This window comes from Lytechinus pictus, unplaced genomic scaffold (assembly GCF_037042905.1).
Source record: "Lytechinus pictus isolate F3 Inbred unplaced genomic scaffold, Lp3.0 scaffold_19, whole genome shotgun sequence".
NCBI lineage: Eukaryota > Metazoa > Echinodermata > Echinoidea > Temnopleuroida > Toxopneustidae > Lytechinus > Lytechinus pictus.
The window spans coordinates 14238417-14254378 of record NW_026974140.1 but is presented as its reverse complement, the minus strand read 5'-3'; the positions used below and the strand labels follow the sequence as shown (position 1 = coordinate 14254378).

Here is a 15962-nt window from a genome sequence, read left to right as displayed (position 1 = left end):
GCCCTGGTCCCTTGTCACCTACATCTCGTGGTTGATTTGACTAACTAGATATTTGGGCCCTGGCTTCTAAAGAGTCGAGTTTGTTCTGATCAATCACAGGCAGGCCATTAATGCCAAATATGCATACATCATTGTCCTGACATATCAATGTGCTTCGCTTGTTTCCAAAGGGATGTTAAGTACAATTCCTATATTATAAAGAATTATGACATTGTTGGGTTTCCGTAGTTAAACTGATCAGATCTATCACGACCCTTTGTAAGCTTAGGTTCTGGTGACCCCTCTTTCTAATCTGTAAAGAAGCAGTATTCAGGAACCAACATATTAAAATCAATCAACAACATATCTTAAAAATCAACATGAAGGTATGTTCATACTGGAACCTTAAGCACAATTCAGATTCCCTTTCTTAGCACGAACACCTAACACGAGTTTACAAAGATGACTTAAGTAGTCATGTAACTGATAGCTCTACACCGATTGAGCTTTATCTAAAGTTTAGTTTAGTTAGGCCCAACACCAACACCAAAAGATATTAACAGTCAACAGTAAATCTGATATAATGATTACCCACAGATAATATTTTGTTTATATATTTTTTATGTCAAACACCAAATTGAAAAAAAAAACACCATAGAAGTTATAAACTCATAATAATAACATAAAATAGCAAAATGTATTCTGGTGCTAGCACATAATGTAAAACATCAGGAATGTTTAAGTCACTAACATAACTTGACATTTCACCATAGAATACACTAGAAATATACATTGAGATACAATGCAGTAACTTGGACAATGTCAACCTAAACATTTTATGATAAGCAAGACAAGCAGGGTCATTTATCATGCTCATATAAAAGAGAACATGTTTCAATACCATCATTTGATCTAGTATCATTATTTGAATTGATTTCATATAATAGCCCCTTCAAATAAACAGTTGCACATGATTCTAATATATCGCAACTCTAAGTTTGTTACTTGTTTCAATCAGTTGTAGAACTGATTTATGTCATTTAAATTTATAATCCATTACTACAAAACAAAGGCAAAATAATTTCCATTGGTAAATACACTGTGCACAATTTAATGATATACTGGTATATTGATATATTGTTTTCTACGAACATTTTTTGTGGTAATAAATAATCTTTGACCAAATGTGCTATTTAGTACATTTTGTAAGCATTTTATAACCAACATTTAGTAAATCATATAAAGTAAAAATACAACATAAACAGAGTAGATATGGAAGCACAATCTAGTAAGAGCTTACAATGCAAATTATTCAAAATGAAAATCTATTTTGAATTGCAAAAGAAAATCATATTCACTGAGGAAAAAAATCTACACATGAAAAGATGCTCTGTAATATCAACTGCACTTGATAAATCATAATTTGGAACCAATACATGTATATAGTGTTATTGAAAGTATTATTGCTTATCGTTTTTTAAACAGACACTAGCTGACACATATTGCAAGGTAGCCTTTCACAAAACATCCAGTCAGATCAAAGATATTCCCATTAAGATGTGTGCATTGATTTTAAGACACATGTAAAATAAACAGGGTTACAATCTTCATTAGGGAGATTTTGTGAATCCTAGCTGAACTTTCTGTGATTACTACTCTGGATACCTATGGCTTTTAATGGCTATATAATAGCTTAAATGTTTCCTTTTCATTTTTGAATCACTAAAAACAAAATAACAGTCATTGCATTGATTCAGTATTGTGCAATGAGAGTTTGACAGTTGTATGTTAAATAATGATGTGTAGAAGCAAATTACAATATTCAAATATAATATGTACAAATTAAAGCCACCACACACCTTACAATTGGTTTTCTACCAAATAATTATGGGAATGTTATATTGATGTAAACATTGGAACATAAAAAATCTTTCTGTCCAAAGTATTATACGAATACTGAACTTCAAATTCACGACTATTGCAGTCCTCATCATGAAAGGCAAATTCAATTTCTAAATTATAATGATGCCACAGTAATCGTCAACCAGCTACAATCTGAAAACAATTTAAACTATGTTTTACACTAAAGGTTGAAATAACCCCAAATTTCAATATCTGTATTCTTATTGTTATTCTAAACCTCATGTAAGAAATTTTTCTCTTTTTGTATTTTCATAAAATATAAAAATGCAATTTGTTCCCAACTAGGATCATAGACTACTTGTAAGATTAGTGGTGGCCTTTGGTATCATTACAAATCAAGCAAAGATATCAACATGAAATAAAAGACAAGTATAAAACTGACAAAATTAATACATGTACAACAAAAATAAAATAGAGTTTGAGTTAGAAAGTATAATCATGTTAATATTTACATTATATCATTCTCAGGGCTATTTAACAAAGATCAATAAGGCATTGCATTTAACTTTCTATCATTTGCAAGCAAATCATAAATCTTACAATTGATTGCAAATTCGCAACTGACTGATGTGATGATTACCTCCTTGTAGCAGAAAATAAAATCAATTTATTGAAGTTTATTTGAAGATTTGTACAAAGTTACTTACTACAATCACTGAGAATGAAATACATGTACAACTATAGCAGACTATTGATGACATTGTTTGTTTTAATCATTGGTCAATATGTGTGAAAAAAGGTCACAGACTGGGGAAGATTTGCAAGCTGGTCTTAGACATCTACTAGTAGTTGGCTCTTTTGTACACCGAGGCTACCCAGTATATAAATGCATCTGTAACTTCAATTTGTCAATGAAGCCTAGTCTTAATAGATCGAGCATTCATATTAAAGAAAATCTGGGCTACTCTAAGACATAGGTTGCCAAACATAGCAGCAGCATGTAAGTACAAATACTAATTGTAACATGTAACATCTCTACAATTAATCCTTTAGAGGAAGACTTGATTCTGAGGAGATATATCAGTTGGCCCTCACATTCTAATTTGGAGGATAAAAGGAATTAAAGGAATGGATGATGAGTTGAGGGGCGGGGGGGGGGGGGGATGCTGTATCAGATGTCCATCCATATTAAATTTCATGGACTTCATTCAAGTATTTGTACAGCATCTGGGGATAAAACAAATTCTTTACGAGAGCTGCAGCCGGTAGCAACTAGGAACATCGGATGCACTAAAAACCTGCAGCCAGACTGCATCGCTTGGATTGGAATGTATCTCATTGAAGTTTACCATAAACTCTTCTTCCAGGAAAGAGAGAGAAAGAGGAAACAGAATGAAATCTGGAAGGTTTTGAAAAGAATTGATATTATAATAAAAAAGAATAAGAATATAAAAAATTGGTTAAACTTAATGTTTAAAACATCATAACATCAAAATTATGTTTTTGTTGTTACATACTCGTAAGTAGCAAATGGAATGAATACATATTAAAGTTGTGTATTTCATTGATATCTAAAACAGTATACTTTGAATTCAGTTAGTTACACAATAGAAAATGGAATAAACATAGTATTACGAGGCCTGATGAGATTATATAATTTGTTTAAAGTCTTAAATTGTTTCATGAAAAATATACCACACAGTATACAAATGACTCACAACCTTGTACAGGATTTATCTTCTTGGAAAAGGAATGATTTTCTTTTAAACTTTTAGTTGAAGTTGTTTGGTCTGAAATTGCATAAACTGCAAATAAATCATGATTTGAAATAAAGCATGTTACATTGCACAGTAATTTATTTTTAAACCACAATGATTGCATTGGTTTGCTTCAATCTTATGCTACTGTAAACAGAATAAAACAATACTGTATTTGATCAGGAACCTAATATAACATTATAATATCACACCAACTTAGTTACATTAAGTTTTCTTTAAATGTCAGGAAATATAAATCATACTAGAATATGGCCTTGTAAGAATGTGACTAATAATAGAATATTGTCTTTTAACCCAATGTATTGTACAGTATTGTACTACTAATACTGCTAGGTCTACTTGTACATAATCAATGGGGATTTAAAAAATATAACTTTGTTCTTGGTTGAAAGTACAAGTTAAGTTTGGTGGAAGCTTACAGGAGATTAGGGCTGACATTAAGAATACTGGAATGGAATCAAAATGACAATGTTTTATTGCTGAATGTTGATTGCATGATTTGAATATAACATGAGCAGCCTTGGGCATTTAATGCTGTGACACCCTAGAGATAATAAGATAAAGATTGGTTAAGCTGATGAGAATATTAAATATGAATTTTAAGGGCATTTAAACTCACATTGAATTCAAAATGAACCTGTCTGGTCGATACTAGATTCCCGCATAAAATGCCAGGCCCAAATTCACAAAGGTGGTTTTGAATCCCTGGTTTTAATCTATAGTTTTAATAATGGTTTATACAAATTTCATGCTTAAGTTACACTTTATTCTTTAAGCTTACATAAATGTAGAAAGAAAAGGTCCGATATTGAATGCAAGCTTTTTGCAGTGTGCCAAATACATAATTATTGCTATGATCCATTTTTTTTTCTCAGTAAATCAATTTGCCGTCATAAACAGTGGATTAATTTATATCTTAAAAATACCAACGACTGTGAAATTAGGCCCATTGATTATTGGACTTTTTCCGCAATATTCCTGCTAAATTAGACATAAGGCATGAAATCTTTATCAAACATAATTTATAAATATAATCTAGTAAAAATAAAATCCACCATTGGTAATTCAGTATTGAAGTTGGAGACACTTGGTCTAAAATCATTTGGTCCCTGAAACATAACATATTGATCTTATTTTCATTCTGCACATGGTTTTCCCTAAATTACAGTTAGGATAAATTTAATAATATTCAGTATTGTATCACTTATTCATGACAAGGCCATGGTTGAATTTCACGATTGCCTAACTCCACTGATGCCATACAATGAAAACATTTTTCATCATTTTGGTATAATGGCTGTTATGTAATACAATCACTTGGTCCAATACATGGGATATCAAGGTCGGGAGTTCAAAGTTCTAAATTAGGATTTATACACTTTCTCTGACTGAAGCCAAGGTCAAGGTGAAACCCATCCTTGTCCAATACCCTCTTAAAATGATAGCCATTCAGTGTATCATCAAATTCTCTTATTGCCACTTGTTTTCAGAATTTTATTCACTGAAACAAATGTAAGCTGCAGCAACAAGCAATTTTTAGACACTGATTTCATATTTGCAAATGACTTTACATATTCATATTTTATGCTTGTTATAATTGGACAATGGTGATACACATTTTAAGAATGGGGGAAAGTTGTAAACGATTACAAATCAAAACGGGTCGTGTGGTCCAGTGGTTAGAGCATTGGACTCATAATCGCAAGGTTGTGAGTTCGAATCCCTAATCTGCCACTGTCTCCACTTTGATAAAAAGGCCCGAGAGTAATATCTGTAGTCTAGAAGGTCAGCCACTATGACCGATTAACCTAGACGTAAAATGTTTCCTCAGTAATTGGTTATATACCACCTTGGCGTTTACCAGCAAAAATGCTGTCCTGCCGAGTTCCTACGGAATGAGATAAACAGAAAACTTTTTTTTTTCTCACAAGCTGAACACAATTCATTTGAAGTAAAGTAACCAGTAATTAGTCTATTAATCAATTGTAATTACCTACATTGCCTGCAGAACATACCGCATTGAAGAGGAGTCATGAAAATTAGCTCTTTGGGATTAATTATTCATTATTCCTTAATGGAAGACAGGATTTGGCATAGTCCAGCGTGCATTTCTAACCCTGCCAATCAGGAACTTATTTCCCGTCTCTCTCAACTTTAATGTATGTATTAAGAAGTATAGCCATGGAGGGATATCTATCATTATCCATTGATGAGGGAAGGAGAAAATGATGCATTCCATCAACTAAGGCACATGAACAAAGCAACATTTTTTGAATCCCTCAGTGTGTTTCATAGTGTCTTTCCCATTTTTCCAACTGTTATCTCTATGCTGATATGTGAGGATAAGTGAGGTAAAGGTACTAGGCAGGATTCCCACTGAAAGATGAGGCTTAGACCTGAAAAGGTGCCTACCAAAAGCTATCTTTGACTGAGTTCATCTCATGTTACTTTAAACTTTGCCTAGTCAGAGCTATTCCCAGGACGAGATATGGCCCTGGTCTTTTTAATTTCGTGAAGTACTGTAAGTAAAAATTGTAAATTCAAAGCTGTTTCATAAGTAAATACAGCTTTGATTTGACAAGTTTTACTGTACTAAATGTAGAATATATTCAAGGACTATGCACTTCTAAGTACAACATGGTATCATACTGTCTTCTCTTATGAATTATTACATCTTTTTTTCTAAGCACTGAATTGTTAATCCTTTTGCCCATATAAAAAAAGATATCAATATTCAGGCTTAACACTATGTACAGTATGTCCCCACTTAATTTGTGTAAGTTAGCTTAATAAAATCATAGTACGAAACTGGTTGAAATATCTCCAGACACAACATGGACGTCTCCATCACATCGCCATGGCAACAGCCACAGATTCTCCTCATAAAACCTCCTTGTCTTCTGCCATGAGATTACTATCGTTGAAGTCTTCCTCCTTCATTCCGGTCTCATCAAGGGAGTCGTCCGACAGGTACTCTTGCTTGGCTAGGATGTCGTTCATGTCAAGGCGGGGCAGGTACGCCATGGCCTGCTCAGGGTATAACCAAGGTTTGAAGCTAGGATTGTGGGAGCTCTTCCATTTCTGGTAGCCTAGACATGCCTTACGTAATGTCTTCATCACCTGGGCACACAAACGTGAAAAAAAAGGGGAAAATATTGTCACTAGAACAGATTTATCTCATGTATATTTGATAATACAAAATGCACATTCACAGAAATTACAATATTACAAAACATGTTTTTAAAGATATTGGCAATAAATAAAAATATTCATTTTCTACATAGAAAAACCTAAAGAACAAATTGTTAAAAAAGGAACTCTTTAATATCCCATTTTTCCCTCCCCACACAAATACTGTAATATTGATCCATATATGGTAGATGTGCATGGTACACTCAAACAATATCACCACCTGTCTATTTTCAATGATTTTCTTGAACAGAAATATGGTACCATATTGCAGTAAATTGCTGCCATTGTGATCGTTTCATTTTTTTAAATTTTATACCTTATGTTTCAAACCATTTTGGAGCCACACGATGTAAATAATCATATGTAAATCCTAGACAAGGCACAATCCACTTAAAGGTATAAGAGGACATGCACTGTCCATAACATATGATGTTCCACAGGTTGCATACAGAATCCTAGGTGTTTCCACTTCCAAGTATAAAATTTATTGGGGACATACGAGCAACTTGTAAAGCGCTTAGAGAAACTTAAGTGATGCATTATTATTGTACAGGAATCATGGAATTAAAACTTTTGGAGTTAAATTACTGTCGCGTCCATGCAATTTTAAGAAATTCTATCATGAATTTAGAAAACAAACAAATGGAGCGCCTCTGGCAGTCTCACCTGCATTACGCGATTCAATATAGCAGCAGTGCTTGCTATAAAATAATTATTCACAAAAAACACCATTCATATAATGATACATTACTACGTTCATTGACCCTAAAAGACATTTGACCATGATCGTGTGACCTACGACTTGTCATTAATACTTGATTACCCCTATGTCCACATTCATCAAGAACCATGTCAACACAAATTGCATGAATTATCTTTGGCAGAAATGTTACCAAAACAGATAAATGAATTACAATTCATGTTTGTGTTTCAGATAGTAATGTGAACTTAGTCTTGCAAAAATCTTAATAGTGAAAGTGTTACCCTATGGGGAACATAGAACAGTCTCATTAGCATTATCCTATCTACTGTACATGTGTACCAGCAAAAATCATATTTCATCAAGAGCAATCACTCCTCTTGCCATTAATGATGCAGAAAAAAAGAATTAACAACATAAAATTTGATATATTACAGCTGTCTGAGAAGTAGAAATGAAGTGTCTATCTCTCCCATATGCCAGCCAGTCACAGTTGGAGGAGAAAGTACAGTTATATTTGTTACACATTTACTGGTATAAGTCAACAGCAATAATAGTGGGTATGCAGTGAAAATGAAACAAACTGATTACGGTAATATTATTTAGATAATCTGCAATCAGATAAATTATTTCTTGTGGAGAGTCTGTGGAGCGTTGTGGCCAAGTGGATTAGTCTTCAGACTTTGAAACAGAGGGTCGTGGGTTTGAATCCCAGCCATGGCGTAATTTCCTTCAGCGAGAAATTTATCCACATTGTGCTGCACTCCACCCAAGTGAGATAAATGGGTACCTGGCAGGAATTTATTCCTTGAAATGCCACCGTGCTGTAAAAGGCTGCGGGGCTAAAGCCAGGGAAATAATATCCAATTAAGCGCATAGGGACGCATTTGGTAGTGATATGCGCTATATATTAAGCATGTTGGTATTATTATTATTATTTTTCTATATAATACATCAAGGTTATATTCCTGGTCATTGCATACTAAATAATTTTTCACATTCAACATGTAATCTCTATTCCTACTATACCACATTTTATATCTTACCGATGGAGCTACGATCTGTGCCACTTTGTTCACTGCCCATTTAGGTACTGATCCTGAAAGAAAGGAAGAAAATAAACAAGAGAGAATTCTCTATTATTTTCCTTAATGAAGTGTAATATTAAAGTGAGAAATAGCATTTCCAGACACGATATATTATAAATGAAATTCAGATACATGCCAAATCACTCTTTGGTACTGTTTCTTTTCTTTCTTCTCATGTGTGAAATACAGTACATGTATCAACATATCTAATAAATTATAATGGCGTTTTGTAATATAAAACATCAATTATTATTGGTTTTGCTTTTTGTCTGGGTTGGAATGTTTATCAGTGAATTAGTGAAATATGCTTAACATTTTGTAATCCAAGAATGTATAAATACAGTATGATTCTCAAGGGAGACAAAAAGGAAGTCTTTTTAATAAGCTCCTCACTAATCAAAATACATGTAATAATCTGTGAAAATTATGGATGATGAAAATGAATAGATTTTTATTCACAGGGATTGTTCTATTGTATGCAAACTTACAGGCACCAGCAATATTACAGGGATGTTAACCAAACATGTAGTTAAATTTAAAGGACAAGTCCACCCCAACATGCAGTATCATCGCTCATTTTAATACTACTTTTTTTCTCACTTTTTTTTACAGTTCAAGTTAATTGACTATTAAGAAACAATAAATGCACATGGATTCTAGAATGTGTCTTAAGTATTTACAACCATTAACCAACAATATATGAATGATATAGGTTTAGGTGATTAAAGCCATGGCCATCATTATCATACTCATCATTATAATCATCATCATCATTTTTCACCACTGCCACCACCACCACATCATCATCATCATCATCATCATCATCACTATCATCATCAATATCTTCACCATCATATTTGCTGATGCTGCTGTCTACGTCATAATTTGAAAAGTGACCTATCCCTTTAAAGCTCCTATTTGTTAAAGTTTCTAATGATAAATGATTGCCTTAGCTACAGGAACTCTATCTTTGTCAAGTGATGAATATATTGTCTTCTCTTTCCTTGTCCAAAAAATAATAATTAGTTCTGCTTGGTCGCCCCCACATTGCATATATATATAGTCCATCCATCAAAATAGGCACTGGCAAAGTACAATTGTAATATTCATTACTTGTAGATGATGCATGGACTTTCAATTGTCTGCAGTACAGCACAGATGAAATTTTACATGCCCAAATACAGACATATGATGTACATGTACATACACCTATGAGTATAATACCATGTAATGAATTTCAAGATTAAACCAGTAATACTAAAATACTTGTAAAATTGCATTGCATTGTGGATAAGCCAGTTATATTCTCAATGAATAGCAAGGATGGTGCAACATTGGTTTAATGATTTTAATCACCATGTTCTATTGTCCTTATCATATGTAATAAATAAATGATAATAATAATTGGTATTTATATAGCGTGATTCCAGTCTATGACTGCTAAAAGCACTTCACAATTATTTTTGTTCAAATTAATTAAAGAGCTGTTGATATCTGAACTTGGCGATCAGCGAATCCAATTGTAAAGCCTATATCATTCATAATCGTATCAGTTAAAGGTGAGCTGAAAGTACCTCAACCTGTGCTAGATAAGAGCCAAGACTCGCCAAGTTAATTAAATTAACAAGTGGCGTGCCCAATGTAAATACACCTCCTTTTAGATACCACTAGAGAAAGAGCCATGACATGAAAAAGAGTGAATATTCTCTCAATACACCCAGTATGCGAGTTTCTTTTTATGCCTAATTGGTTGAATTGAAATCCATAGTTGATGTCATTGTACAGTCTGTTCCATCTGTGTGTTGATTTTATTGATTATTTCCACTTTTCCCAACCTGCCCAGCCTTCAAAGTATAACATCTCAGTCTCAATGAATGGATTGTTATTACGTCAATCTCTTTCACTTCCTATCTCTCTTTCTCTCTCTCTTTCTCCATACAGTACATGTCCTTCTATACAGATACATATATACTGGTCTGTAAAACTCAAGTCAATATACAAATGTTATACTACAGTTGTAAATACATGCACCAGGGTCGAGAGACAAAATACAGAGTACACATATCTTTTATTCTCAGTCCTGATCTAGAAAACCTATATTTGTTCTTGTATCTTACAGAATGCCTAGCTTCTTCTTTTTCATACAAGAAGTGCTACAGTGCCACAATAATCTATTTTTAACATGTAGGTCTATGTACCTGTTTACCTACATGTAGTTCTGATTTAAATTCTTATTGCGTATAACTTCTGTCTCAATAACGATTTATTTCAACTCAATATAATTATGTTATACTCATGTCAAGCATGTTAATGTCTGTATATGAATAATGGAAATAAACTAAACTGAAAACTGAAACTGAAACATGTAGTTCTCGCTTTAGCTCTTATTTCTTCTTCTTCTTCTTTTAATTACTTACACTCTCTCTCTTTCTTTAGTCTCTTCCTGTATTGTCTTCTGCCACATCCTCTGCTACCTTCTACTCTCATCCAATCTCCCTCTCTCTATCTCTCTCACTCTACTTTGACTGGCAAACCACTGACCAAAATAAAATTTGACCTACTAATCAAGAATGTAATTCATTCATTTCAGATATGCAGGTGATGTACCTGCTCATCGCCCAAAATTAATACTATATACCGGTACCATTATAATTTTTATAAGAAATCCATTTTACTCCATTGAATCTATTCTATTAAAGACTGAATTATAAACTAATTTTATCACCTACAGTACATGGTTTTCTTAAGAAATTTTTATAAATGCTTTTAGAAAGTGAATACGGAATTTTTTTACAAGTACCATAAAATATCAAGCTTGAATAAATAAAGCAGATTTTCATTTTAGCATGAGTATGCACAGTTTTTTCCAGTGTAAATGCACAAATAAATCAGGGAAAATCCCTATTTATCAATAGTAATTACATGTATATTCACCAATTTGTGCTGTGTGACATTATGTGAAGTAAATTCATCATGAGCCTGGCTTCTGGGAAAGAATATGATTATCATCCAATAAATTTGAGTGATTGGCCTTTTGTGATGCAGTTATTCAATACACGTACAGCAACTACACAAATGAATAAGTCAATAACCTGACCATTACATATCTTAATATTATCAACCTGTTTTTCTTTTACTTAGAATTTGTTTCCTTTTTAAATTCAAGAGTATATATAACAATATTTTTCTTGGATTAATTTGTAAATTATAAAAATGGCTCTCCAAAATTGAGAAATTGCTCTTATGAATTATTTTGTGAGATTGTAGGCTACTGTTTATTGATTTTATTCCCCCCCCCCCATACAAATAAACGACAGCATATTAATTTTCAAGTTTTTATTTATTTAATTTGGGGGACCAGTAAAAAGTAAAAATCTGGGTATCTACTGGTCCAACATGAATAGGTTGTGACAAGTAAAAAAAAAAGTGTTAGTGTGGAGCCCTGCTATTTCTATGTGTTGGAGTCAATGGAAAGACTGTCCATCTACACATTAAACTTCATGTATAAAGGCATAAACCAACTGGCCAAATAGAAATTTGAATGTGCCTCTAGTATAAATTTCATTTTTCAATATAAGACTATTACTTTCTGTTTTCAATTTTCAAAACCAATCAATTTTCCATTATTCCTCCAAACTTTCATTTAATTTATTTTCTTAGAATGTTGTTCTGTAACTTGGGGTCAAAGCACTGCCACTCTACCACAGATCTGATGGGAAGGTGATGGGTAAAACTTATTGTCTTGGAGGCACTGGGACATGTTTGATTTAAAAAACATTTCTACCAGTGGCAGGCATCATTTGGGTCATCGCCATGGATACGGGATGTAGGTTAAAAGGGAGATTGTAAAGAGGGAGTGATTAACCTGATTCTATGACCGACTTTGGTGTCTACATTAGAACTGGTTATCAATTAGGGTGTGTCTGCATGGAAAGTGCTATGAGAGGTGAAGGAGTTGAATGCTTGGTAAAGGAAAGAAAGATGAAAGAACAGCTGGAGGGGGATAACAGATAGTGCAAGAGATGGAGTTTAAAGGGGAGGAAGAGAAAGAGAAGGATGTGGTGGAAGAATGTGAGAGAGTGGAAGCAGTAATGTTACAGACCCCCCACCCTCAAAAAAGGGTCTGAAAGGATTTTTGTGAAATAAACTTAAGCTGAAAGATTGCAATCGAATATACATGATTGTAAGCAGAGAGGGTAATGTAGCTATTTATGTATGAGTAAAAATATAGAAAAAATTCACATGGAGAGAAAGGGAAAGAAACACACTCAGGGAAGTGTAGTCAAATCACAGAGGGTTCTTTTTTAAGTCTTAAAATTTGATGCAAGCCTTTGACAAAATATGGGTTTGTGTATTTGTGATGTAGATAGCATTAGTGGTTGATAAGGGAGACAACAATAGATGCAGGTATTTTCTCCTACAATGTCAAGAAAACAAAAAGGAAAACAAAGCTATAAAAAGACCACAATCGTTAAACTTTAATTTCCTCTCCTAAACTTAACACCGAACTGAGCCATGGCCCAGAGCCTAACCAGGTCAGCCATTACCATGGCAATACCAAGGTCTATTGTGATACTTGCCTTTAGGGTCTGATTGTGTGACGTAGTATAGTTCACAGCTATTCTTTCCTCTTGGTCTCACCAGGTAACCTGTCAGTATTGATTCACCTCGAATTAAACCTTTCCTTGGAGGTAGGTCCTGTACAGAGAGACGACAAACAAAAATGTGATTACGTGGTAGGACATTATAACACCTTGACCTTGTTAACTCTCACAAAAAAAAATCCATGCAGCAGATTATAAGAGCTGACACTGGAAGAAAAAAAAATCACTACTTCTCATAAAAATGCCGGTGTAGAAGCATCCTACAATCTTGAATCATGCATTATAGTATACAGGAATAACCATCTTTTCTGCAGGGGATTTTTGACATTTGATTACCATCTCAAGACATGATACGTGTAGCCAACATAGTACAGCAGAACAATCAATGGTACAGAAACTGAAAATATTGGTCTCTATCATTAGTTGAATCTACAATTGTTGTTGTTTTATGGTATATTGGGGTAGAGCAGATGCCAGTTAATACAATTAGAACTTGCCAAAGGAATTACTTTTTATAAGTTTGTCGAAGCACCATTAACAACAGCAACAACATGGAAAGAGTTTAACGAGACGACCAGACAAAGAGAATAACAGATATGTAGATGAAGCGAAGGGCTAGACAGTGATGGAGCGATGGAGGGAATAGCTGTAATTGACCTCTACCCTAATACACCCCTCCATCAGTTTCTCATTAGAAGGTGTGACACTGGGTTGACACCTCCCTATTGTTTAGTGCCTTGATTTGGTTCAGCAGTGCAGATGTTATGGCTCTCTTTGTGTTCCTGGAAGAATTACCATTAGTCGTAAAGGCTAAACAAGATCAAACCTCAGATGAACACACAGGGAAAACTGCAAAAAAGATCTCTGATGGATGAAAAGATCACCGGGAAAGAATGCACTTCATTGTGTGTATATGTAGAGCGCTGTGGTTTGGTGGTTATGACTCTCGTCAGTGGGTTCAAATCCCAGCCAAGGCATAATTTCTTGCACCTAGAAATTTATTGTTCTGTACTCAACCAAGGCAGACTAGTTTCTTGAACGCACCAAGTTCTGGAGCTATAAAAGCAATGTAGTGTGCCATTAAGATATAGAAGAAATTGTTTTCATCTTGGCAAGTTATCAACAAACATTACCTCATCATATAAATCAGTGCTGCATTTTATTAGAAATTTTTATTCTTAATTTGACATACAGAGTACGAAATTATGACACTGATTATAAATATGTAAAACACAGCTCAATCAGGTTTCATGATGTTCAACCTAAAATCAAACCACAAATCAAGTGGACCTTTGCCATCATGTCAGCCAATTAATTGATTAAACGATAAGCCATTGCAAAGGAGCGTAAATTTGACTGGGATTCACTACAGATTACAGCAGGATCATTCTGATAAGGCTAATCAAGGAACATAAAGTATCAATGGAATGGGGCTAATGGGAATAGCACAGCAGAAATTTTCATTCAGTCTCAAAATAGATCTCATTTAACACAGCACCAAACTTTACCATGATCATCCAATAAAAATTGAACAAATTGATAATGGTACATTGCATTTGCAACCGGGGGAGTGTTTCATCAACATTTTCATCCGACAAGTTGTCAGATCTGACATCTTTCTCTGATGTTGATTGGCTGAGAGGTACTGTTACTATGGTAACTGTCGGATGAAATGGGACTTGTCGGATAAAACGTCCGACAAGTCCTTTCATGAAACGCCCCCCTGGTGTGGGGGTCTATGTCCAATGGGGCCTCAAAAATCAACAGAACACCCCCCCCCCCCCCAAAAAAAAAAAAAAAAAAAAACACAAGTGAAAGGAGCTCTCATTAGGAGAGTATTGGGTCACTTTTGGGTGACTGTGACATTCAATTTTTTAAAGAGCATAAAGATAAAAACCACAATATACTTTTTGAAAAGTTTTGCACTGAAGAACAAGGAATCAAAAGAAAGAGGATACATTGTACTATCAGTTATCAGCTGATGAACAGAAATAGAACCCTGGTGGAACACACTGGATGAGAAGTTGAAAGTACTTTGAGATAATATTTTGTGATTGCTGAAGGATACATGTAACATGAATATGTACACCGTGAGATAGAGTGCAACTGAGCCATTAAATCAATAAAACACCTGTTTATATATCACGGAAATAGAAATAAAGAGAGAGAGAGAGAGAAAGAAGGAGAGAGATTGAAAAATCAAGAAAAAGCGAGAGGACAGATGGAAAAGGAGAGAAAGGGATTGAAAGATCAAAGAGAAAGTGAGAAAATAGATAGAAAGGGAGAGAGAGAGAGGGGGTGTGGTCTGGTATTCAGTAGACTATCAGGGTTAGATATGAAACCATTGATGAGTGGAATAGCTTTGACATTTCTATATCATTCCAACTGATGTGGTGGAGAGTTTAATTGCACTATTATAAGTGTTTGATTTGTAGTTTGGAATAAATACATGTATAATGCCATCCGTGTATACTGAACCACATGGATCTTACAGAGAGCACAAGAAGCGGGCTACAAAAATTTCCCATTAAAATATTATGGGGAAAAAATATGAAAAAAATAAATAATATCCATTCTTATCACTATTGAGCCACACTAATTTTTTAAATGTACATGTAAGCATAGCAGTGTACAGCCACAAATATGGAAAGTACCATCACAGCCACTATACACAATATTTTTCTTTCCCAAAATAACATTTTCAGAGCAGGCAATCTTTGACATCTTACAGCTTTACCCTTTTTACACAGGATTTTCT

General features: G+C 34.0%; 1 protein-coding gene across 1 annotated transcript in view; it reads right to left on the bottom strand.

Annotated features, from left to right (window-relative positions):
- Positions 1–1695: 1695 nt before the first annotated feature.
- LOC129260634 (START domain-containing protein 10-like) overlaps positions 1696–15962 on the bottom strand; it is a 31053-nt gene continuing 16786 nt past the window's right edge. Inside the window, exons 3-5 of the mRNA XM_054898591.2 lie at positions 13181–13298; positions 8559–8611; positions 1696–6740 (exon numbers count right to left, since the gene is read on the bottom strand). Coding sequence (XP_054754566.2) covers positions 6501–6740; positions 8559–8611; positions 13181–13298 — 411 coding nt within the window. The 3' untranslated portion in view covers positions 1696–6500. The remainder of the gene's footprint in view (positions 6741–8558; positions 8612–13180; positions 13299–15962) is intronic.